Here is a 25,537-nt window from a genome sequence, read left to right on the forward strand (position 1 = left end):
GGTCAAACGGCCTGACCTCTACTCCGACTGGAGCCAGAACAGTGACTCATTCTCAGATGATGAGAGGCAAGGGGGAAGTACAGTACCCCGAGCTGTAATATGCATCAGAAGCCCAAGGAAACTCAGAGAAGATTGACTGACTAAGATGGTGGCCAGTGGCACAGCAGAGGCCACTGTTTGTCTAGATACCCTATGACTTCATGTCCACTCATCAGAAGTCATGCCGTAGACACCCAAGCAGGAATGAGAACCTTTTTGTTGTGGTCTCTAAAATTAAGATTGGTCCATCTCTCTACTTTTAATGGTGAGAAATGTAGAGCTACAGTATTCCACATTTTCCACTTTATACAAACAACAATACAATGGATTGCAGTCATAATTGTTTCATAATGGTCTATTTTGCCCAAAGCTTTCTCATTTAAAACCATGACAGTAAAATTATTAGGAAAGCACAACTGTATGAATTTCAAAATTATTATTATTGATTAATGTGGTTCACACAAAGGCATTACCACATAAAAAAACATCACAAAACATTATCCTCTAGTCATCATGAAAATTTAAATAAAACAACACACTTTGTGTTGTTTTATGGTCGAGGACTCTGAAGACATGGGAAGTGAAGTCATGTGTATTCAAATTTTGAAATTATGAATCTAGAAAATAAAAGACATATGGGAGAATGGAAGGAAGAACCAGAGGGTCTTAAAACAGAGTCCACACAGGTTACCTCTAACTAAGGCTGACATCAGCAGAGCACGATGAATATTTCAATTCTAGGTTCAAAGAAGTACAGGCATTCACACTGTTTTAGGCTCTGCGCTGTATCCTCCCCATCGATTATTAATGTTCACCCCTGTATAATCTCTTTATACCAGGTTCCCCTGAAGCTCAGAGAAGCTATGGCAAGGCTACATTTCACTCTAGAAACTTTAGAACAAGACAGCACAATATGTTCACATAAACTCTCTCCTCTGTGTCATCAATGATCTATGTATAAGACTCCATAAAAGGTGCTACACACTCGTAGCCCTGTAGCTACCATACCTCTGAATATTGGAGAAGGATATCTGCAAAAGGTAGATCTGGATTGCTCTTTAAGTGTTATCTGATGTATTTAATGTTGCTCAGGCCCATCTGTGTTTTGCATCACTTTAACTCGGCCGGCAGAGTATGAAAACAGCAGACAGAGGCGGATTATAGTAATGGAGCTCAATGCATACGTTGAATTTAGGACTAATGAAATCAAGCAAGTAAGAGAGAGAGAGAATCTGCCCGAAGGAGCATAGGAGGGCTAAAGAAGGTGGGCAAACAAGATATCGCACTAAACAGCAATAAACAAAAAGCAGAGATTGTGGATTCATGGAGCGATTATGCTGTTCTAACTTGATACAGCACCAGCAGCCTTTCCTGAATAAATGCCATGTATGCTGGTAACTTACTTCCCCAGGAATAGAGTCTGATACCATCTTTCCCCCTGAAGCATACAGGGATTGTCGATAAAGGATGGCATGCAGAAATAAATAGATCACTCATCATGGGGGTGTTACTTCAGGGTTAGCCAGCCTGACTGTGAAGGGGAAAAGCCAACCAATGACACACTGATACTATCCTAGAGTTCCCATAGGGCCAGTCTCCCTTAATGGCGTAGGAATTGCATGATGTGTACTGGGGGTTCTCCGTGATTACAATTCTTCATACGACAAATGGAACTGACATATGTGCTTTACTGGTCAATAACAACTTGATTTTGCCAGGAGCAGCCTTTGTCACTTAGGGCAAAAATCGACATTAATAGATGGCATAAATGCTGCAGTTACACTCAGCATTCTGCCAACATTTTACCATATAACCTTTAGTAATTATATTTATAAAGACATAACCATGTGAAAGTCCTATCTTGTGATCGTATTCCTGATTTAAGGGATGTGAAAACAATCGTCACCCATAAGCCTGTTTCATACGTGAACCCAAGAGAATGTCAGGAGGATCAGGTCCTGACATTGTCGGGAGTTTCCCTTTCAGAAATTTAGGCAGCTTTGGGAGATAGTCCGTGCGAGATGTGTTCTCACTCGTGAAGAAATACTCCATGTAATTGGGTGAAGGCTGGTGCTTGGGCACTTCGAGCACGGGACAGGACATGACAAAACAATTTGCAGAAGTGACAGTTTTTTGATTTGTTTGATTTGTGGTTTGTTTGACAATTTCCAGGTCTGCCCTTACCAACAGAAGTTCATGAATTTTGGATTTTTTTAAATTTTTTTTTTTTTTCGACACTGTTGTTGTGTTCAAATGAATGAAAGAGTTCTTTACCTTTGGACATTTGTATTTGCCCAGTTTCACGGCAGTCGCAGGAACTGAACGTCATCAACGCGCTCACTCACTTATGGCAAATTCTCTGGAGCATCACCTCCTCCATTCACAAATGAGCTTGGTTGGAGACAATCCAGACTTTGCACTAAGGAGCTGGCCCCCCCAGATAAAGTCTGGATAACGTCTGAATTCCAGTGCATGTCTGAAAGGGGCTATAGGCTAAAGACCAAAAAAAAAAAAGGCTAAGGACTCAACAGGTAAAAAAAATACCTTAGAAAAAAATCTAAATCTTCTAGCCTCTCCATTGTTAGACCATGTTACTTTTAATGCGATACAAAGGCCTTTTCAAACTAGGTTGGGTCCAATTGGTTCGGAAATTGGTCAGTTTTCTTTAATACACATTGCCAGTTTGTATAAGGAGCTTACTGCTCCAGTGTCGTGCAGCAAAAAAATAAAAATAAAGCTAAGATATTGCAGACACCATTCTGTAGTTAATCAGATTAAAAAACATTTATCTGTGCAAAACATCTTTGCATTTTTTTCATCATAAAAAAGCATAATTTGAAAAGCTTGCTGCAACTTGCTTAACCCACAATATTAATTAGACTAGACTTTAATGTTAAGCAAGAAGAAGAACAGTAACCTAGAGCTGCTGTGGCGGCAAAGATTACATGTCCACTTCAACAACAACCAGCAACAGCTGGCTCGATCAGCATGGCTCCAAAGCTAAGCTTCCCACAAGCACGAGCTGCTGACCTTTTCCACATTTAGATTTTTGTCATTTTCTTTGGCTTTTTTGTGTGTTAGGTTGAGTGCCATCATTATCCATAATTGTCTTTAATTTTGCTTCGCCATTTAATATCATTAAACAAGTGACAGGTGCAAAGCCTTTAATCAGCCTGTGGTTAGCTTAGCCACTGCCTGCCTGTTAATCTGCCAACTCATGCCTGCTGTTGTGTTCTGCTTTCTATAATGCTAAGTGTGACCCTCTTAAAAGGTCTGTCCTTTAGACTTAATTAACTCTCCTGACTAATCCTATTTCCAGTGATTTATGGCCATCAAATCATCTCATTTTAACAAATCTTAGTCTGGTATAGTCATAACTGCAGCACAGATCTATACAAATAGACATCGTGATTAAAATATTTAGACGCACTCTCAGTTTTTCAATAGCGGCGAGAACAAACACTATACTGACCTACTGACCAACTTGTGCCCTACTGAATATGATCATATAACCCTGACACTCAGCAGTTCTAAATGCAGGCAACATGCTTTATGTATTTAACTATACAGTATTACATATACAATTTAACCCCATGTGTATTTGCTCTCAGCTCTACCAAGCTACACAGGCAACTGAGGCTCTGACCGTGTCAATACAAGTCCTGAACAAGATGTTATACTCCACACTGATTTTTCACATTATTATATTGCACATCATTCATTTTCTTCTGGTGTCAAAACGTCTGACATCATGGTTTCAGCTGCTTGTTTTGAGCCCTCAATTGTCTCACAGACAGAAAGGGAGCTACAGTATTGAAGCTACAGAAAAGACGAGAGGCTTAAACCCAATAGGCTGGGACTGCAGCAAATGCCGCGGGGTGCTCCACCGTCCCCCGCACCTATTACTCATATTATTATTTTCACTTACTGAAATGATTTAATTTCATCAGCTGTGTAATCAGGTTAACTGATTACCCAGCACCACAGCACAGAGACACAGGACTTAAGCAGGTCTGTGCATTAATACCACAGAGGGAATGCTGGGAGAGCGAGAGAGCAATGGAAGAAACAGAAGGAAAAAGAGAAACACGGAAAGAGGTTAAGAATAAAAGCTATAGGGAGAGGGGATGATAAAGACAGTGGAAGACGATGAAGAATACTGATGACGTACACGCAAATATGGACTGAATAAATACAATAAATAAAATGCTCAACTAATGGGCAAACCCAGCTGCTCAGACTCCAGACAATGTAGTTTCATTGCTCTGCACATACACCAGTCAGATCTGTTCTCATCAAACAGGTAGACCAAAGAAAAGACTAGTGCCTCTGTTAGGAGAGGCTGTACAGTACCGCTGGGATACAACCAGCCGTTTTGGAAATAGATGTATACATTTATTTTTATTTGCACTATTTTGTTGAGAACCAAATCCAAACCGGCTTTATTGATAAGGCACAATAGCTCCACGATTTGCCTCCATAATGACCGAGTCTAGAAAAGTGTCATCACAAATAGCAACCATATTGAAAGAAAAAACATTTCATTCTAGTGACCATATAAGCTTGACTACAACAAAACCAATCAATATCTCCCAAACCGGAGTGCTTTCGAGCGTTATTCTTCATGTTGTAAAAGATGTCAATCTGTTTCTGCACTTGCTTGTGCTGTGTAGCGCGGCAGCTATTGAAAAGTATGTATTTTTTTCTTTACTCCAACCAAACAGCCACACAGGCCTGAATCACCTTTTAGCCTTCATGTCTGTGGTTGCTGGTCCGTGCTCTGTGATGATGATATACACCAAAATGTACTGTACATCTCCCGACCAAACCAAGTGGTTCTGTGACAGTCAAGCAGTAAAATGCCAGTGAAATTGCTTGAAAACTATACAAAGGAAGACAGGGGAACAGTGACACAAAAAGAGGCAGGGACAGAGAAGAATAGCAACACAGGGGAAATCTAATAACAGTGTCTCTGTCCCCCACACCAATAGCCCTCTCTGGATAGCCATCTCAGCTGAATAATGGTTATTATATAGCCAGCACTCAACCTCTACCCCCCTGCTCTGTTCCCAGAAAGACATCTAGCGGCCCATTGGTATTCTCCACACCAAGCACATCTAGCCGGCAAGGGCAACATTTACATCCAAATCTCCAAAAATAAAACCTGAAGGAAACAGAACAGGAACCAGACGAGTGAAAGGACAAGGGGCAGAGGAGTGACAAATGGAGATGAGAGAAGGAAAGTGGGAGACACTGAAAGTAAGGTGGAGGCAAGCTTTCTGACGACTGAAATAAAAACATTGTTTGCTTTTCCTTGTTGCCATTTTATATACATTTGCATAGTCAGGTAGTTTCTTTAGAATTTAAGGTAACAATCGTTGACTGCGTGTCCTGTGTGTTTACTTGGCACCGCCGAAAAATGAAAATATTGTATGTTACCTTCATTAAAACTTAAATAAAAAGGAAACCGCTGCTCTGAAAATCGTTGTTAGAGTGGCTTTTAAAATACGTTTATCAGTTGATAAAAAGACTTTCTAACATGACTTTCTCTATGACAGGGTTTAACTATTACACACTGTCTTTGCCCATTTATGACTTTTAATGCTGGATTCAGCCTTCAAGACTAAAAGGTACAATACAGGCTGTTCCCTGATGTGGTGAGCCACCATGATCGACACTGCTCAGACAAGCGAGAGAAGTAATTGTGTAGGGCAGCTCCAAGGATCACCCGGCTGCAAAGAGAAGAGGTGGATTTAAAAAAAAAAAAAAAAAACGAAACATAAAAGCGAAAAAGAATTCTGTTTATCCATCTCAGCCGGTTGAAGTTTATCGAGTTCCCTCCCTCTCTCTTTCTCCCGCTCTGTCTTGTCAGGCTCCTGAGGCGTCTGGGGAAAGGCAGGCGAACTCCAGGGGAGACAGGAGATGAGGCCGGGGCCATTAAAGGAAGTGCCTCACCGTAGAGAAACGTCAACCAGTCAGGTCTGGTTTAGTAGTGGGTGGCTTTGACCGTGTGTATTTGCTTCTGTCAGTTTGTGTGTGTGTGAGTGTTTGTGAAGGTGTGTGTGTGAATGTGCAGTGGGCACCTTGCAGTGTGACTGGCAGGGCTGCCATACATGGCTTTTAAAATGTGGACTTCTGCTGTTTAATTTTAGGCAGCTCAGCTTTATTGTGCTAAAATACAACCTTCGACCACCTGTAACATGCTGTGAGGAATTACACGTCTAGCCTCCTTTACGTATGCACTCTACCATCCCTGCAATCTAAAAGACAGAAAACACAAGCGCTACATGAGAGCCAAACGTTTTAACCTATTTTATACAGTTTGTAAAAACACAAAAGTGACTTGGATCCTGTTAGATGACTTCGCTAGGCAGCATGATTTTATGTTATATCTAATCAATAACGACACTGGGGGAAAAGAAAAGTTTACCGTCGGAACTTTGACAGCCCATTCAGGCACATACAGTGCCGCTTAAGTTCATCAGGCTGTGTGAAATCTTTTTGAGGTGTGCCGACTCGGTGGTAAATAAGATAAATACTATTTATATAGAGGACTTAAAGTTGGCATCAGGACGTGTTAACTGTTTGGGGACAGCGGTTCTGTGTTGTGAGATTTCTGGTGCAATTCATTTGAATTTCTGTCATGATTCTAAGAAGCATCAACACATAAGGTCAGCGCTGCTGCTATAGTGCAGCCTTACATTCACCAGTATGAAGTATATTTTGTACTCAAAATAGACGCTCTTGCACAGGGCAATGAAAAGATGACCATGTCCTTAGCATTATTAGTTTTGCCACATTACATTACTTGCCATCACAATTTAATTTCTCCAAGTAGAGACCTTTTTCTTCATCTTTTCCTATCCCTATCAAATTTGAATGATTCAAAGAACTTTTTAGAAAAACAAAATGCTTAAATTAAAACTGCTACCTGCATGCAGGTAGCCCAGCCTAACCTCTGCAGGTAAAACAGACCGCATAGATCACAAGATGGCGCCAGTGGCTACCAACATTTAACATGCCGTGGTGTAACTTCACATTCTCTATTTGCAGAGCTGCAAGTTCCATTTGTGAACAGGGTTTATATGTGTTTAAAAATCAAGACTTTGTGCTCCTGACATGTGGAGCAAAGGCCTCTGTAAGCTGGCCAAGCAACTAGGGGCCAAAGCAACAACGGATTGAGAAGTCTGGGCTGCTGCACTGTGCCATTCCTGCCAAAGCAACAAATCTAAGCCCAAACAAATACCAAAAACCTCACAACAAAGACTGACAATAATTGCAAAAGGATTTGGAGGGAGATGAATGGGTGGGGATGGGGTGTGTGGGATCATTGACTTGCTAGGCCTTTAGCGTAGTGCATGCTTGCTTAATGTCGCAATGAGATGGGGAGACAAGAGGACATGGCAATAAGGGTCATAGAGACAGCGGGCTGTCACTAAGGCAAGAACACTTTGGAGTGTTGGAAAATAAGTCACTTAGAGCAAGAGGCTGTGTGTAGAATGCTGATTAGCTGGGCAGCAAGCAGGGTTGTAACGATGAAAAGTGGACAGAGGACAACAGTTGCAGTTTTACCATTATTTCCTACTTTAAAGCAACATTTGACAGAGAAATTGGTTTGTGGTCAAATATTCTTTGCTGTTGCAAAAACTAGTATATAAAGAAAACACATGCAGGGCACCAAAATCAAAAAGAGAAATCTCTGTCAGTGGTAACAAACCAGTGAAAAAACTATTCACATTGAGATGTGAGGCTTAAACTGAACTCCATGCACTTCTGTAGAAAGATGTAGGGTTTGAGGGCAGCACAGCACGTGCTGGATGTGGCATTGCCCTTTAAGGGCCAAGAAGCACAATGTTATTTAAATATGAAGAGCTGCTTTGAAGCCAGTAGGATCTGGGCTTCACTCCAGAACACAAGCTTTTTAATCACAAAGAAGTCCTGGATAGCATCTTCCAAATGGCCTCTCTCTGACTGCTATTTTCCTTCACATTGTTGTTCTTCATTTGTCCCGCTGGTATGTACATACACCGTATATGTCACCAAGAGTGTTCCAACAAAATTCACACGATCAGAGGGTTATAAAAGATTGGAATATTTTTCTTCCAAACTGTGTAAAGTGACAAACTTCCCACTGATTACATATTTAAAATAGGGTCGTGTAAGGCTTCTCTTTCTCTACTCAACGTTCTGCTTCACAGAAGCACTAATAATCATGCTATTAATCTAACTTTTACCACAGGTGGAGTACACATGACACTTGTGAAGCATGCAGGATTTGAAGTCTGATCAACTCTGCCAATTCAGTAGAGCCCACAGCATGACCTCTGTGTTGTATGATTTCACCAGGGGCTACTGGCTCATGTATATGCATAGACCTGGTGGTCCAGGCCATAACCCCTGGCTCTACTTTATGCATGAGTCGAGTCCCTCCAAAAGTCGTCCCCATTTTCACAGGAAGAAACGCTTTCTCCCATCTCTTGTTCTTTGCTTTGGTGTGGAGCAAAAAGTGCTACACTACTGAAGTTTGTCTTGCTGATTTGATTCAGGACATTATTATTACATTCATATTGACATTTTTATTAGATTCCATTCCTTTATATATTGTAAAATTTGCACAGTCTGATGCAATAAATATTATTAGAACTTGTAATTTTATTTTGTTGTCTTCTCAAATTAATTAAAAACTATTGTGGGAAAAGTTTTGCATACACCCTGACCAACAGCAACTTCAGAATTGCAGACCAGTGACTTACATATGGGACCAAAATACTGGCACAAATGTAATGCTGCTAGAAAGCTTTTGGTGTAAACCAGATGCAGCACATATACTTATTAATTTGAGTCACACATGATTTTACACGTGGAAGATGACTGTTTAAAAGAAAAAAAGATTTGCTTCCCCACTTTCTTTCCATTTCTTTGCCCCTTCATCACTTCTTTTGTCCCTCTGTTTTACTCTAGATCCCAGTGTCTCACAATTACTGAGGCCAGATGTCCCGGGTGACCAGGGTCGCTGGACTTAAACTGGTAATATATGAAATTGATGCTGGGAGTTCAGGAGTCAGCCACCTCTGGCTACAGGCTAGCTCCATCAACTTATCCTGCACTACCAGAAAAACTTAGTTTCCCTCTCCGCTTTTTCCTTTTTCATTCTTGCTACCACTCAGTCTGTGTCCCACATTCTTCATCCACCAATCACACATGATTACTGCATTACAGCTTCCAAGGATCAAAGGATTCGGAGGCCATAAACTCTCATCTGAGTGTAAATCCTCTGGAAGGAACTTTTTTTTTTTCCAATAGAGAGTGAGACAGACAGAAAGCTGGAAGTAATCTAGCAGGTAAAGAAATACCAATATGAAGGTATGAAGGGGGCAAGGGAAGGAAAAGGTTAAAGGTCGGTAGAGCGATATCTTCCATGAGTGGAAAGGAAAAGCGGGGGTCAGTAAAGAGCAGCAAAGAGAATATTTCTGCAGCAAAACTTAAGAAAAGGGGCCTCGAGTGTCATTGCAGTAGTAAACATTCACCTATTGATTTGTTGTTTGTGCCAAACCTACCTTGTATTATACATCAATAACACCAGTAACAGGTAAAGGATCCCAACACGGCAAGAAGCAGCATCTTACCAGCACAACCACAGAACAGAACAAGAAATGTGGTGCACAAATGTAGGAGCCAAATATCACCACAACAAGAAGATAACTAATGTTGGCTATTGTGATTTTGCACATAAACGGAGGGCACAGGGTTTATTATTTGCAAGGGAAAAACACTGCTTGCACTGACTCACTGATAACAGGTGCCTCATGCAAAAATGGGTTCACGGTGAGCAGGTAACCTCTGCCGATGGGTGCAGATCTTAACAGTACTAAATAAATGTATTATTTACTGGCGGAGGTGGTGAGAGCTGCTTGGGAATGAGAATTGACTTGTTTGTCAGGGACAGGCTGGAGATAATGTAGTTGGCAAAAGCAACGGAGAGGAGCCTTAGCACACACATTAGTTCAGTGTGGATGAGGCACAAGAAAGGGTCTAGGTTATGTCAACAGAGTCATGCCCTCAGTCTTTTCACTCTTTATCCTAAGCCTACATGCACACGTCGTATTGTAGTTACTTTTATCCAAATGCCATGTTAACAAGCTAAAAACAGAAATCGTGGAAGGTACACCAGAAGAATACACAAAGTCCAGATGCAAAAAAGTACATTTGCCTTTTGCATCAAGTATGCAAATTACCTCCATTGTCTCCATTGCCATCCTGGTGTACTAACACACTATAAACGTGCTCACTAGTGAAACTAAAATAAAATATGCAAATATCATATTTTTCATGGAGTTCTTCATTTCTATATATACAGTATGTAAGTGAAATTATATTCAAATACATACCGTATAACTTGTTTCTCATTCTGACTCATTGCTTTTCTTCTCACCTTACTGCACTTCCTCCTATCTTTCTCACTTTCGCTATAGGTGTTGGAGACTCGTAGAAGTGGGCAAAGGTCAGCTCAGAGGCAAGCAGACAGGAAGAGGATGAACAGCCAGATCTGTTACTGATACTGCCAAGCTTATTCTTCACTGTCTCATTACTGGGCGGCCACTGTCTGCCTGCTGGCTCTCTCCCTCTCTGTCTCCTTCTCTCTTTCTGCACACATTTACAAATCCTATTTCCAGAAAAAGAAAAAAGACAGTTGTGCAACATGTAAAGAAAAGATAAACATTTGCAAATCACCTGAAACTCATCCTTGATTGTAAATATTACAAAGACAAAGTGTCACAAGTCGAACCCTTTTTTGCAAACTAGATGCTATTTTTTATTATGATGGCAAGAAAATATTTCAAAAAAGATGTGACAAGGGTAACAAAAGACTTGTTCAGCAATGCAACCTGGTGGACCTTCACACAACTAACTGTATGAAATATCATTAAAACATTCAGGGAATCTGGAGAAATCAAAGTAAACCAGGGTTAAGGCCAATAGATTTGGAGCATATTCTCCCATCCAGACATCTCTTTTTCAGGTAAGGCCTGGCTTGTTTCAGCAACACAATGCTAAACCAAATGCCCCATGTCCCCCATGCCCACAGCATGGCTCCATAGCAAAAGAGTCTGGGCGCTAAACTGAGGCTTGTCCCTTCAAGGGTCTCGACAGCGTAACGTGTTCCACACGTTGATTTGGAGGGGTTTTTTTTCTATCCGGGCTCAGGACCGGCAACAAGGTTGCCCTTGTGCAATCTTAAAAAACACCACAGACACACTGTCACAGTGACTGTCTGCCATGCATACTTACATCAGGAAACAAACGCTCCTTCTGCATTTCTCATACCTACTCACACAAACCTGCTCATGTTTCACTATGTGACTTATTACTTTTTCATCCAGCCTGCCCAATGCCCTGGCCTCACCTCTCCATCGAAAATAAACACAATAAAATAAGCATTCGACCCTACAACACCAGACCAGCACTACATTAGCACTACAAAGGCAAAAGGCAGAGGAAAAACTGACCGAAGGCAATTTAGTGAGAAAAAAAACGAGAACCCAAAAGTTTGTGTTTTTCCTTCTCTTCAACAACCATATATTTGTTTGTAAAAGTGAAATGCAGCTTTAAGAAGTAAAAAAAAAAAAAAACCCAAGGGGTCATGAATGTACCCAAGGGGAATATTTCACAGATCTAAATGTGCGTTAGTGCTTGTTAGATTTGTACAGTAAAAACTGATGAAATGAATAGCAAGGAGGAGAAATGTTCTCTTATTTCTCTCCTCCTATCTGCTCTCTTATCTCAAACTGTCTCTTCCTCTCAGCTTTAGCCCAGGCGCAGACTTTTTAAAAACAAACCAATTTTGATGTCACATTGCATCACACACATAGAGAGAAATTTTTACAACTTGTATTGCAAACATATACATCAATCACCCACAACATTAATTACATCTATACCATCTAATCCAACAATACATAATGGGTGGTGAAGCCATAATGGAGTAGATTATATCAATATATTCTAATGTTTTGGCCACCCTATTTAAAATGAATATGGGGATCAAAACATCAGAACCTCCCAAATTAACCTAACTTTAACACATAGGGGAAGGACCAACGGTTAGACAGTTTCAACTTAAAAACTGATAAATTACAGCCTTGCTGTTGGATGTTGGATTGCATTAGACTGGTGTACATAATGTTGTGGCTGATTGGTAAAGATTCTGATTCTGTAAAGAGCAGAACTATTCAAAATTTTACATTCTATCATTAGAACTAAACAGAGAAAGAAGCTAAACATAGCAAATGGAACAAGCCAAGTTTTGGTGTTGAAGCATCTATTGGTTGAGAGATTTCTAGGCTTCCTGTCTCTAACTTTCTTTTTTGTTCTCCTTCCCCCCTTGCTGCTATGCACTTTTCTTCCCATCTCATTATTGCACCTTTCTTTCACTATTCACCTTTCTCCCACAAAAAGGTACCTAAAAATTCACCGAGGTTGATCTGTGCACCCAGTGCGCATGTATCAGAGTCCTTAGAAAGTCACAATTACCTGCTTCACAAGAAAGCATCTAATTAGCAGACACACTGCTCAAACAGTAGGCACAATACGCCCCACTTCCCTCTGTGTAATAGCGGGTGTACTCCAAAACCTGTCCATGAGCAGTGCAGAGTTAATCTATAGCAGATGGGTGGAATTTCCAGTCTATTTTAAACCAGCAAATGAAACATTAGTTCTGAATTCATGTGCAGCAAAACAACAAAACACCACTTGTACTAACAACATAATAAAGAATGAAAACTGACACGCCCTTTATCTTAACATGGTTTGAGGTGGCCCATTTTAAATGTCAAAAGTACGATTTTGGTATGCTCTCAACAGCTGTAAACTGAAAGCTGAGATCAGTCTTCCTGACAGGCACCAGTTTTACATGTGCGTACTGGCCTACGTGATACATGATGATACATGTTCCTACTATGCATGAAGAGAAAAAAAGAATCAGTGCTGCAAATGAAAAACAGACAGTTTACACAGACATAAAGTAAAAGAATTGGAAATATCTGGCACTGAGTAAGGGACTGATGAGAGACAGAAAGCTACTGTGACTGGTTCCACCTGGGTGGAAGTGGCAAAAGACAACAAGCGGGATGTGAACAAGGCTGTGTGTACAGCGTATGTGTGTGTTGTTGTGTGTGCGCATGTGGGCATGCATACAGGTGCACAGCTGCAAATAAAGGTCATGGCTATGTCCAGAGCTGACTTAAATGTTCACCTCACGAGGACACTGTAGCCACATGCCCTCAGCACTAACCTTTATTAATTCAACCATCATGATAAGGGAGCAGCCCTGCTTGCTGTGATCTGTTTGATGGATTCTCAAAACACAAGGATAAACACATCATATTTACAACTTTTTCTAAAAAGGGAAAAAAAAAGGATATCAGACCAATATCATCAATCAGAGTTTTGGTTTCTCGGGATGCCTCAGGGGAGAATCTATTTGCAACAGCAATCACAGGGCTTTAGCAACGACTTTAGCAAAAACTGCACATGAGCTCCTCAAACAGCATAAGCTGACAGCATTCAGTGGCTACTATGCCTTCTTTTTTTTTTTTACCCAGTAAAATATGTGGCTGACAAAGCACACATACACGCCAACACACACACACACACACGCGCAGATCTTAAAATGTTCCCCTGGCAAAAAACCTAGATCAAGCAGCGAATTGTAGCAGGTCTCAAGAGTGTGTTTCATATGCTTGTCGGTCCCTCTCCAAGGACTCCCAGAGGACTGTGCGCAAGTCTTAGAGGGGCCAGATGGCCCCCATCTTAGGTATTCAGCTGAGGCAGTGGAGCAACAGCCAAAGAGGTGTCACAGTCAATGCTAAACGCACCCTGCCATTGCCACCAACACATGCACACACACCCACACCACTACACGCACGCACATAGTAGAGTCAGTGAGCAAGAAGGGCAGGGTTGTGCCATTGTCAAAATACTATAAAAAAAGAATTCAAAGATGGGGTTTAAGGTTAGCCTGCATGAAGTTTTGTATAAATAAATGTCTATGTAAAGCATTTGCACGTCTCAGAATGTCTATCCTGGTTTTTTGAAGACCTTCGTTTGTCAGTGTCTAGTATGTGCATGGCGTGGGTATAGCATCTGTATTGCCTGAATGTCTATTCAGTTTTGGTAAACGTCAGGAGTGAGGAACACTTGGCCTCCAGGCCATGTCAGGCCCGTGAAGCTGTACAGCCTGCACACATCCCAGAATGAACTTTCTACGTAATACAATACTGACTTGTTTAAAAATGTAAAGAAAAATTGGGCATAAAACTATTTCTAAACAGTGACATATATATGTACAATCTTCTTTTTAATGAAAAGAAAAAAGAAATCCCCATTGCATCATCATTGTACTCAAACCTCTACGTTGGGCCTACGCCAAGTTTAGATGTGCTTGGTCAAAAATGGTTAATGGCAAGAAAATATTGATGCAGATTGTTGTATTTTCAAGATAAAAGGATGAATGGTTTCTATTAGATTGAAGTTAAGGGCAAGCAAATATGCTTGTTTTATGGTGATGCATTGGCTCTGATGATAAAGAGCCAATCTGGAGCATCAATGCATCTCAAAACACGGTAAACTTCAGGTTTTGCAAGGTCACATGTGTGACTAGAAAAAGAAAAACATGCCCTTATAGTTCTTTAAAGTGAACAGCAATATGTTTTTAGACCAGTCTCGGGGACGATGTTGCTCTGGCAATCTACACAGTGAGTCAATAAATTGGTAAGAAGCTATGGCCTCAGTCAGATGGAGAATTCGTCAAAGAGTGCATCCTTGAAACTGCAAAGCTGCTTGCAATAAACATAGTTAAACTGTTCCAGAATATGTCTGTCTCAAAGAACAGTCATCACAAGGATCGTGAAAATGGCACAAGATATTGGAAAAAAAAACCACAAAAAAATGCTGCAAGATATTTGTTTGTTGACATGTGTTTTTCTTTCTTTGGCTTGTAATAAAACAACTGACATAACAAATACTGCCCAACTGGCCATTTTCATTTGTTAGATTCGATTTCAACACCGGCACTACCAGAGGTGAATACAAGATTTAGAAACTTAATGCAGCAAATAACAGACTGGATCTATTGTTTAAAGAGTTAAGAAGAAGAAGAAGTGGTGTACTTCTGTGATGCTTGAGCCACAGGAACACGCTACATGAGAGGGGCAAGACAGTGCATTTCCACACTATAAACACAGAAAACAGACACTGTAAAACTCTGACACATTTGGTTCCTGATGACATGACATCTGAAACAAGCAGCTGGAATTCCTTTAGTTCACTACTTGGCGCCAAACCCAGACAGTTAACTCAAAATAATTCAACTCCAAGACAATGGTAAACTAAAAGCTAGGTACAACACCTTCCCTCTGCTGCATTTTGACAAACTCAACGTCAGCGGTAAATCATTTCCTAATTTGAGTAACCATGCATTAAAGGTTACATCTGTGCTGTACGTACTGCTTTGAGCTGTTTGAAGACAGTTCCACTCAGGATCAACTGACTTTAACCTGGATAACCAGTTGCATGTAGCAGCACTCTCAGTTTGAGTGGATGTCTCAGGACTCTTACAACTCAAACTATTTCAGCTATCACATTAAAGTGTCAATTTTATAATTGATTAATATTTTAATGTAGGTGTAATGTCTAATGTAGGCTGTGGCCCTTAATCACCTTTGTATATACATGAATGGCCCTCAGAAGGAAAAAGGTTCCCTATACCTGCCATGTGTGTTCATACCTTTCCCAGTGCAAAAAGCCCTGAAAAGTGGGTTTTGTTTCAAACTCCAAGCAGAGCCTGCAAGCTGTCATAGTGGATGTGTTTGCACTGGAGGCTTCTGTACATTTACTCTGTGTGTGCTACAAAGTGATTATGTGTATAACTTTGAGTGAAGGATGTTTCATGTACTTAGTCTGAAGGTCAGAACACATGGTCACTTTGTGTGTCCGGTGTGGTTCACGACCATCTAGTGTGTGTCAATGCAAGTCGTGTGTGTTTCTTTGAATCTGTTGACACCAATAGCTGGCTGCATGCAGCTGTTTTTCTCTCAAATGTGTGCCACGACTCTCTGGCCAAGTCACCCATTGCGACGACCTATTTTCTCCCTCTCTAGATCCCGGACCACAACCCATCTGTTTACTTTGGATATGTCTCTTGTGTCTTGTCCCATATCCCATAATCCTTTGCCCCTGTTCCAGCAACCCATGTTCGCCTATTGTCTTTCTCACCTGTGTTACAATGCCAATCGTCCGCCACCCCTGTTGTCTACTTTAATCTTTGGCCAACTTTTATCCATTTCTTTTTTGTTCCTCTGGTCTGTTCCACTTCCATCTCTACTTGGATTCTCTCCCATTATTCTCACAGTCTTATTCTCTGTTTTACTTGAACCTAATCACCTTCTTCCATCACCAGATTTCTACATTTTCTGTGAATTAAATTACATGTCTCCCTTCTCATGTTCTTCATTTTCTCCCTATATCTTTTCCAGTCTCTTTTCCAATGTCGATGGGTTAAAGCAGGGGCCTGACCTCATTAAAGATGGAAAACAGACAGAAAGTACTGCTCTCCTCTTCCATCTCCCATGTTGCACCTTCACCCTCCATCATCACACTCTCATCCCGCCTTCAGTGCTGGGTCTTGCCTGGGCAGGAGCGTTGCCCTCTTCCTCTGGGCTTGAGAGAAAACCTTGTCCAGCTGATTTCAATAACTTTTCATTTTCCTTCTGCTCCTGTGGACAGCCCTGGGGTTGTCCCGTTCTCACAACTGCACACACTGATGTGTACATGTCCTGGCTCGCAGTTTCAAATTCGACATGCTTGTTCCTGATTTCAATGTGTCACTGTGGCTTAATTGTCACAGTACTCTATAAATAAACTTGGCTCTGAACAATGTGTGGTCTTTAACATAACCTAATGTATTTATTTTTGCATTCTGATAGTTAATTGAATCCTTTAATGCTACATAAGGTGTTTTAGATTCAAGCGTCAAATTGCAGATGGAAATGTAGCATCTTAGCAGCTGCTTTGATGTACATTACCGCAGGCAATGGAATCAGTTAAACCATCACAAGTGTGAACAATGTTTAATTTCATCAAGCATTGACACTGAATTAAAAAAAATCATATATCACACTCTGAATGGCACCTAAAGCACTCACTCTAATATAGCCCAGCAACATGCTTTCAGGCGGAGGGGTATGTTGCTAACAATAACTAACCCAGGATGCTGGGCCAGGCTTCCAATTCCTGGTCCAACATCCCCCACCTCCCACTAACACACACACCATCCACCTCCCCGTGGATCTGACAGCCAGGGAGGGCTAGCTTGTGTGCTACCAACCAGCCAGCAATAGCTCAGCTTCATCCAGCCCTGGAAACATGGCAGATGGTGGCAAGAGAGAACAGTAGAGAAGAGAGAAGACACTGTGTGTGTGTGTGTGTGTGTGTGTGTGTGTGTGTGTGTGTGTGTGTGTGTGTGTGTGTGTGTGTGTGTGTGTGTGTGTGTGTGTGTGTGTGTGTGTGTGTGTCTCTGTGTGTGATTGTTAGGCAGACAGACACAGGTAGAGTGAAAGGGAAGAAAAGATTGTGCGACCACATGCTTGCCTGTTGGTAATACCGTCCTCCATGACCTCTACGTCAGAGTGAAACTAACTATTTTTTTCTAAAACTAAACTATAGGAGCCACTCAAAGGCTAAAATGTTCAGCTATAATGGATTTCACAACATTATCTAAACATATTAAAGAACCTTTACACAAATTTACACTTTGCTTTCATATATTCATTACAAAGCCTTCACATCCTCTATCTTAACTTTTGAAAAAAAGGAGCAAGTATACAACCATTGTACAGTCACATACAACAAAAAGTACAAATTTTACACATAAATCTAAAACCGTATTTTATAATCTAAGACATCAATAAAATATATTCAGAAAAAAACAATGATCTTACAAAATGACTTACCAAACAAAAACAAAAATTAAAAAAAGATAACGTCATAATAAAAAAAAAACCCTAAGGAGCTTACAAATGTCCATTTAATGACTTATTTTGCAGTTACCCCCCTAACCACTGTTTCAATAGTGCAAGACTCACCCCGGATGATGGACAGCTTGGCACTGACGGTGATCTCACCCTCGGTGTTCTCAGCTACGCATTCATAGATGTTTTCATCACGTGGTGCTCGAAGAGGCTGGATCCTGAGTACAGCACCGGCACTCTCATCAAATTCAATGGTCTACAGGGTAAGGAACAGAGTTAGTTTAGACAAATGTGGAATTTTAAGATAATCTAGAGAAATCTCTATAGGTAAGGGGCAAGTCCCAAAAGCTAATACTGAATGGCCCTGATCTTTGGACCTTCAGGAAGCACTGCTTTAAAACCAAGCTTGGATCTTTAGTGGAATTCACTGCATGTGTTCAAGAACACATCGGATAACCACTGTCAGTAAAAACAGTCTGATGAGTCAAAATTCGAAAATCTTTTAGGGAGCCATGGATGCCGCAATCATCCAGGCTCAAGTGAAGGCGGCTTGGCGGCAGCTAATGTATAGGTGGGCATTAAGAATGAAACGCATGCATTCTGTACATACGAGGGTTACATATGGAAACATGCACATATGTATTTCTGGGACAGATGTACCATGTCATGTTAACCCAACGAGTATTTGCCAAAGAAGTAGAAATAAGGCTATAAGGCTAGTGGAATTACCCCAGCGTAAACAAATGAAACTGAATTGTTGAATGGAGAGATGGAAAAAAAAACAGGCAAGCTTTAGATTTTTTTCATTTCTGCAGTTCAGCGTGGTCACCCAATGAAAACATTTAGCGCCTTATGAAGGAAGAATAAAACAAGACATCAAACATCAAATCTTTAACAGCTGAAATCCTATGGGGAAAAAGTGTTGATTTCATAACTAAAGCAAGTGGTCTCTACAGTTTTTAAATACTTGTGTTTTTAAAGAAAGAGGTGATGCAACACACTAGAAAACGAAACCAAAGACAAGCAGAAGAAAGTTAATGCAAGTGATATTTGGATGGGAAGATGTTATTTTAGCTTTGGTCTTATAAATATAAGATCTCTCTCTCTCTCTCTCTCTCTCTCTCCCTCTTAATCCAGACTAAATGGACATCAGCATTCAGGTGTTTTGAATGTTAAGAACTTTGAAGTAAAACATAAGTCTAATTGCTTTTATCTTTAATTTAACAACTCAGCCAAAATCCATTGTGGCCCTGAAATGCCAAAAGTTTAATCATCCTGAAAGTAAGACATGAGCAGTCAAGTATTTTGCATTAAGAAGCTAAACCTTGCAAACCTTATTAACCCCTTACATATAATACAGACAACCGTTACCCGAGCTTTGTTCTAATTTTGGATGGATGAAGTGTTAGAAAAAATTGCCAGCCTGTCTGGCAGTCTCACAGCAAACATACTCTTCCAATATCCATCCTTCCTCAGAGGAGCCTACACCATCTGAACAAAAGGTTCACAGCTGAGATCTCTGAGCAAAGCATGACTTTGAGATACTAGAACAAGTCTTCAGCAGCCCCGCTGCTCCACTGCTGCACGTCTCAGGGCTGAGCCACTAATTAGGCTAAAAACACCGCAGAGCACGGAATCGTGATCAATATCAAAGCAGCTGTCTAGAGGGGAGAACAGAAAAAAACAACTACTTCAAACCCCTTCACAATTTTTTATTTCATGCTAAACGGAGGAAAGAAGCGTCCCTTCTTTGCTTTGCATTTAGCATGCAGAAGAAGAGAACGTACACACACTGCTCCTACCCTGTTGATGTTGTCATTTTTGCTTTTTAGCCGCCTCCCCTGTGGTTGTCTTCACGCTGCAGTGTGTTTGTGTCTGTGTCTCTGCACTGCAGTCATCGTTAACAAAAGCAACTTTTTAATTAAGAGATACCGAGCATCAATCAAGACTTTTAGAGATGCCATCTGGGACGCCTGCTGAGAACTGAACAACAAACATCATGAACAAGGCACAGACAGACGCATTCACACAGACATGGCTGCACGCAGAGAAAGAACGACTGTGACAACGGCAGAATGTGTCAAGTGCAAAGAGGACAGGGTCAGAGCATTACTGAGTAAGCGTAGCTAATGGTGAACCTGCAGATCACTCAGTAGTTAGAGGAGTCAGTCCATGAAAAGATTGGCAGTTATTGCCTGGAACTATTTGTGAATAGTAGTGTGGGTAAAGAAAACCAAATGAAAACACCCTTTTCAAGAAGACTGTGTGGGAACCCAATTGCAATAGAAGACTGTGCTTGTAATGTGAATGTGGTGCAGGGCAGTGATGAAAACGAGCACGCGTTGCCAAACAGAGTGAGGCTAAAAAGAATGGAATGTGGGGACCTACATCCTTTGAGGCTGATGCTTTAGCTGACACTGCTTGATAAACTCCTTTTTAATTGTTGCTCAGATAAAGAAATGAGCACAATTTTCATCTATACTGTCACCGTGACACGACCGTTACATTGGCTGCAGTGTGCAGCACAGAGCTCGTGGACTCACCTCTATACGCTGGGAGTTGACCTTCTTGCCTTTCTTGTTCCAGCTAACCCTTGGCTTGGGGTCGCCAGTGGCCTGGCAGACAAAGGAGACCACACCCCCTGAGACGCCTATTTGGTCGACAGGAACTTTAGTGAACCGTGGTGGTGCTGAGGAGAAGGGGAAATAAGAGAAAGAGACATTAGCACAAACTGCAAGATAAACATTGCCCCACTGGAGCGAATGCTGTTTCTATTAAATAAGTGTAATTACATTTATAAGAGGACAGACATCCCTATTCGAGTGTATGATCATTGACACAGACAAATTACTCTGTAATGTCACACAAACTAACTACTCTCTTCTGGCAACACCTACTGTATCTCATTCTTACTCCGTGTCATACACCCACACACACAGTTCCACAGCAGACTTGGATAAGAAAGGGAGGCAGCCAGCTTGAGTTTTGGAGAGGGACAAAACACACAGCTTGACAGACAAACAGACAAACAGATGCTGCATGGACAGATAAGTCACTATAGATAGGGTGGTGAACATTTTATGCACTGAGGTCTGATGGCCATTGTGTTTACAAAGCAGCCCCTTTAACTATTGGGCCATGTCTTCAGTCAAGTTGTTTGCCTTTGCTCCTCCAGTGCCCTAATGTCGGGGCTGTGTCATTCTGCGTGTAGATTTTGGCACTGTGAATTTCTATGTGGATGTTGTGCCAAGGTGCTGGTGATTAGAGTTAAAAAAAAATAGCTCTGCAAGGAAATGGAGCATGAATTCACTATCAAAAAGGCAATAAAGAGGGGACAAAAGTGACAAGGGACCAACCCAAATGACCATATACTGTGCGGTAGACTGTGCACACAACTGCTGCCTGAGATCTTCACAAGTCATAGTCTGATGGCATGAAAGCTAAGTTTTGGTCTCATCAAGCCACAGAACAATCTTCCAGTTGACTTTGAAGTTTACCACAGCAAATAAACTTCAGTCCAATTGATTCAGTGTCATAAACAATAGGAAAGTTCCAAAACTTCCATGGGGGGTGAAAAATTGTGTTTGTGTGTCAAAATGCCAAGATTACATTTTTTGTTAGCAATGTAATGGATGGATATTTTATGGATTCACATTTATCCAGAGTGGTTTTATTACAAGCTCAGTGTAACCGACAGCAACTGAGCAGCAGGTTTTAGGTCTACAGGCCATTATATTAAGTAAATAATTAGCTGAATTTAACTTTTACTCCTTTTTGTTTAAAATTCATTCATGTCGGGTAGGAAACTGCCTCTCTACCTCGATTTCCACTTGGATCAAGACACTGTTTTTGCGCAATTGTCACTGAACTCCATCACAGCATAAATGCATGAAGATGTTTTTTAAAACTATTCCCTGGTGTGTCATTGGGGAACATTTGGGAAAAGCACTGTTCTGCCACCCCTGCCTATCTTTAGGTTTTGATGAAACAAGTCCAGTCTTTTTGTCATTTGAATAAACTGCAAAATATTTGTAATTTTAGTGTTAGGATGTCTTGGCTACATAAGATTCAACACAACAAATCCGGCAGAAAAAAAAAAAAAAACAGAAAACTAATGGGGAACTAAATCTGAATCATGCATATATGTGGAGATGATCAAACGGGCAGCGTAACATCAAATTAATATTTAAGAAATTGTGGGCCAACACCAGTCTCCGGGCACTGCTAAACACATATGAAAGAGAGTCCCTGCATTCATTACTGGGCAAAAAGAGTGTGGGTATAATTGAGAAGATGAGGCAAAGAGAAATAATGTAATACAAGGAAAAGGGAAAGAAGGGTGAGTGTACTGCCTCAGGAAATCAGCAGCAGCACACACAAAGTTTATCTCACCAGCACAAAATAATGCTAAATATTTCTGATGAAATAATTACAACAATGTCCACTAAACTTAACTACTAGTTAATGTCTGATGTTTTATTCACACAAGCTCAGATTTTTCAAGAAGAATGCAACCTCTGAAGGATGCTTCCATACTAAACACCAACCTATACTCCTGCCCTGCTTACACACATGTAAGGTAAAATAACACCTGCGTAAGTAGCAAGAGGCACATTTATTTAAGGAATTAATATTATAATATATTGCACTCGACATTCATCCATTCAAAGCTTAACCTTACCTCACCATCTAATTTACAACACACATAAGCAAACCTTTTAGAGAGATCAATATGTTTAACTATCAATGAAGGTCTAAGTAAACTGTCCATATCACTGTCTAGTATTTTTAGTTGATGAGAGAGTTTGGAAATACAGTTATTGGCAGTTTATTTTACCTTATGCATAGTGATTGTAGAAACTACTCTCAGGCTCTTAATCCTGCTACTATCCTGTATACTATCCAGAAATCTATATCCAAATGTTGCTAAATGCATTAGCTGAAGGGGTGTAATTTGAGTGTTGCATGGGTGATAAAAATAATAAATCAAAGACTTTATCAGCTGTATAGTATACTGTATATTATGAAGCCTGGAATGATTTAAGCAGGACAAATTTTCTCTAACTTCAGACCTACTTTATTTGGGTTATTTTACACTTTCAATTTCCATTCTAAAACTACTCAACGCAGCTTTACACAACATAGCTCCTCTGCATTTGACCTCCTCTTACAATGTGCCCTCTGTCGAGTCAGAAGAGGGATTTACAGAGAGCAGGTCTGTGGCAGTGGTGTTGCTGAAGGCCAGCGCTCTTTGATTAGTTTTCCCCAGGACCATTCGACATTTCCACCCAGTCACCTTCTTCCTCCTTTTCTCTTCTGCTACATAAAATGAGAGGGATGAACACTAAACGTGCCCATATGCATGTCAAACCAATTTGACAGATTTAGGATTGTCTTACATCGTAGCCTATATCATTTTCAGCATGACTTCAGGATTTAAACATTATTTAAACACAGATCAAAATAAAGTACCTGGGAGAAAAATGTCTGAAAAGAAAAAGAATGAGAGAAGAGAGACTAAAAGGAAAAAGAGTTCAGCAGGAGGCAGCGAGGTCAGCGCTGAAAAAAATAGTGCTTGAAGAGGAGAAGAGAAATGGTGGCAGGAGGTCCAGGGACTAGAAGAGATGACATGAAGAAGGAGGGCAGCTCAGGGAGCAATGAATGTTTTATCAAAAAATAAAGTTTTCATAACCTCTCCTCTGGTTGTGACTTATTTGCAGTTTGTGTTTACCAAATCTCATCGTCTGTACCTGCTTCCCAGGAGGAGAGGATTTCCACCTATACCTGCTAACCTGCTTCATTAATTGTGGTTTACGGCTGAGCAGAAGCAGACAGAACAGTAGATGCTAGGAAGCCAGTCTATAAAAGAAGACTGTAGCAGGTTGTGTATGTTAGTGAGTGTGTGTATGTGTGTGAGTGTGCGTGCATGTGAAAAAGAGCGGCATAATGTTCTTTTCAGGAGATGTGCCTGTTACAACAGCCTACAGGATGTGTTCTTATATTCATGTTTCACACATTCTTATGCGACTGGGTCAATTTCTGGCCTTCAATGGCCAATTTCCCTAATCAGCTGTACAATGATAGATATTGTGTTATTGTTTTATACACTGTAAGTACCAAATAATGGTATAACATGTTTCTGCTTCATCTCTACTGTCATTCCCTCCCATGCTTGCCTAGTTTTCTGTATTTTTTCTTGTAAGATTATTCAGGTGATTGGATGAAATCAACGCGAACATCATGAGTATTAGTTCACCTCCATCCAACCCATGTTCAGTAATAGTAGAGATGCCACGTTCTACTGATTCAGATCGACTGCCAACATCAATTTAATCCACTTCACTGTGTGCGTTTACAGGGGTAAAAAAAAGGCAAAAAAAAGTGTGTGTTTAAGGTGATACAGTATGTGGTCGGAATGCATTTTTGTGCTTGATATGGTAAATGGTATGTGTGTTTTCCTCCACATGCCATCAAACACCCCCGCCACTGGCTGTAGGCCCATGAATGTCTATTAGAGTGCAATTACCACAGGTACGCAGTGTGTGATTGTGTGAACTCTGATGAATGTAATTAACCTTTTTTTATTTTCCATGTGTCTATGGCCTTCTGCTCCTCGTTACTACTGACTTTAACCCTTCCTTTTTTCTTTTTGAAATTTGAACTTTGCCACAGAGCCAGTAATTGCAGGCTAGAAAAGGTTGAATGGTGTCGGGGCACGAACTACTTAAACAATTCCCATTAATGACTGATGGCATGGACCACACCATATTATCAGCAGACAGGCTCATTGTTTCATGAATTGACCTGGGTTACTACTGTAGCTACATGGTGTAGCATCTTTTAACATCAATTCATATTCATATTATAATTCAGCTAAGGGTTTGATTCCCAGCAGTGTCACCTTTTCTTAAAAGGTTTACGTGTCTATTTCTGTAAGGTATGTGCTAAAGTCTACAAACTTTGGACGTTACTAGAGATGACACTAAAATGACAATTCACCCACAGTGGGCATTTGTCCGTTCCACCAAATTCTCCCTCAATTCCCAAAGCTTTCCTGAGACCGACTGAGGTACAGCACAGCCCAGATAAGGACACGAAACCAGTCTCTGCCCTGCAGGGAGACATGGCCTAAGCTAAAATAACTAGAAACTGTGCCCAGCTATCTTCACAAAAGCCCCAAGAATAGAAGTGATCTACGCAAACACAACAAGCTAGCAGGAATAAAAAAAAGTAAAAAAAACCCTCACACTGTGCACACAGACGCTTGTTTAGCTAATACAGCAGCCACCTGCTACTGGCCGCTACCTCTGTTGGACCTGATAACACAGAATACACCATCACTGCGATAAAGTGGTGGAGAGTGGGAGGTGGGTATGCGACTATGAGATGGCTCCATTTACAGTACTTTAATATTGTCGTTTTGGGTGTTAGAGGAGGGACAGGACTGCCTTTATGACTAATACAGTAATTGA

General features: G+C 40.8%; 1 protein-coding gene across 11 annotated transcripts in view; it reads right to left on the reverse strand.

The window, feature by feature from the left end:
• Window positions 1–25,537, reverse strand: part of ptprsa (protein tyrosine phosphatase receptor type Sa) — a 213,214-nt gene that overhangs the window by 88,755 nt on the left and 98,922 nt on the right. For all 11 annotated transcript variants that reach the window (XM_067512143.1, XM_067512140.1, XM_067512144.1 and 8 more), the window contains 2 exons: window positions 20,609–20,754; window positions 18,180–18,321 (listed from right to left, as the gene is read on the reverse strand). In XM_067512143.1, the coding sequence (XP_067368244.1) occupies window positions 18,180–18,321; window positions 20,609–20,754 (288 nt within the window). The remainder of the gene's footprint in view (window positions 1–18,179; window positions 18,322–20,608; window positions 20,755–25,537) is intronic.

The sequence above is a fragment of the Channa argus genome, chromosome 8 (assembly GCF_033026475.1).
Source record: "Channa argus isolate prfri chromosome 8, Channa argus male v1.0, whole genome shotgun sequence".
Classification (NCBI taxonomy): Eukaryota; Metazoa; Chordata; class Actinopteri; order Anabantiformes; family Channidae; genus Channa; species Channa argus.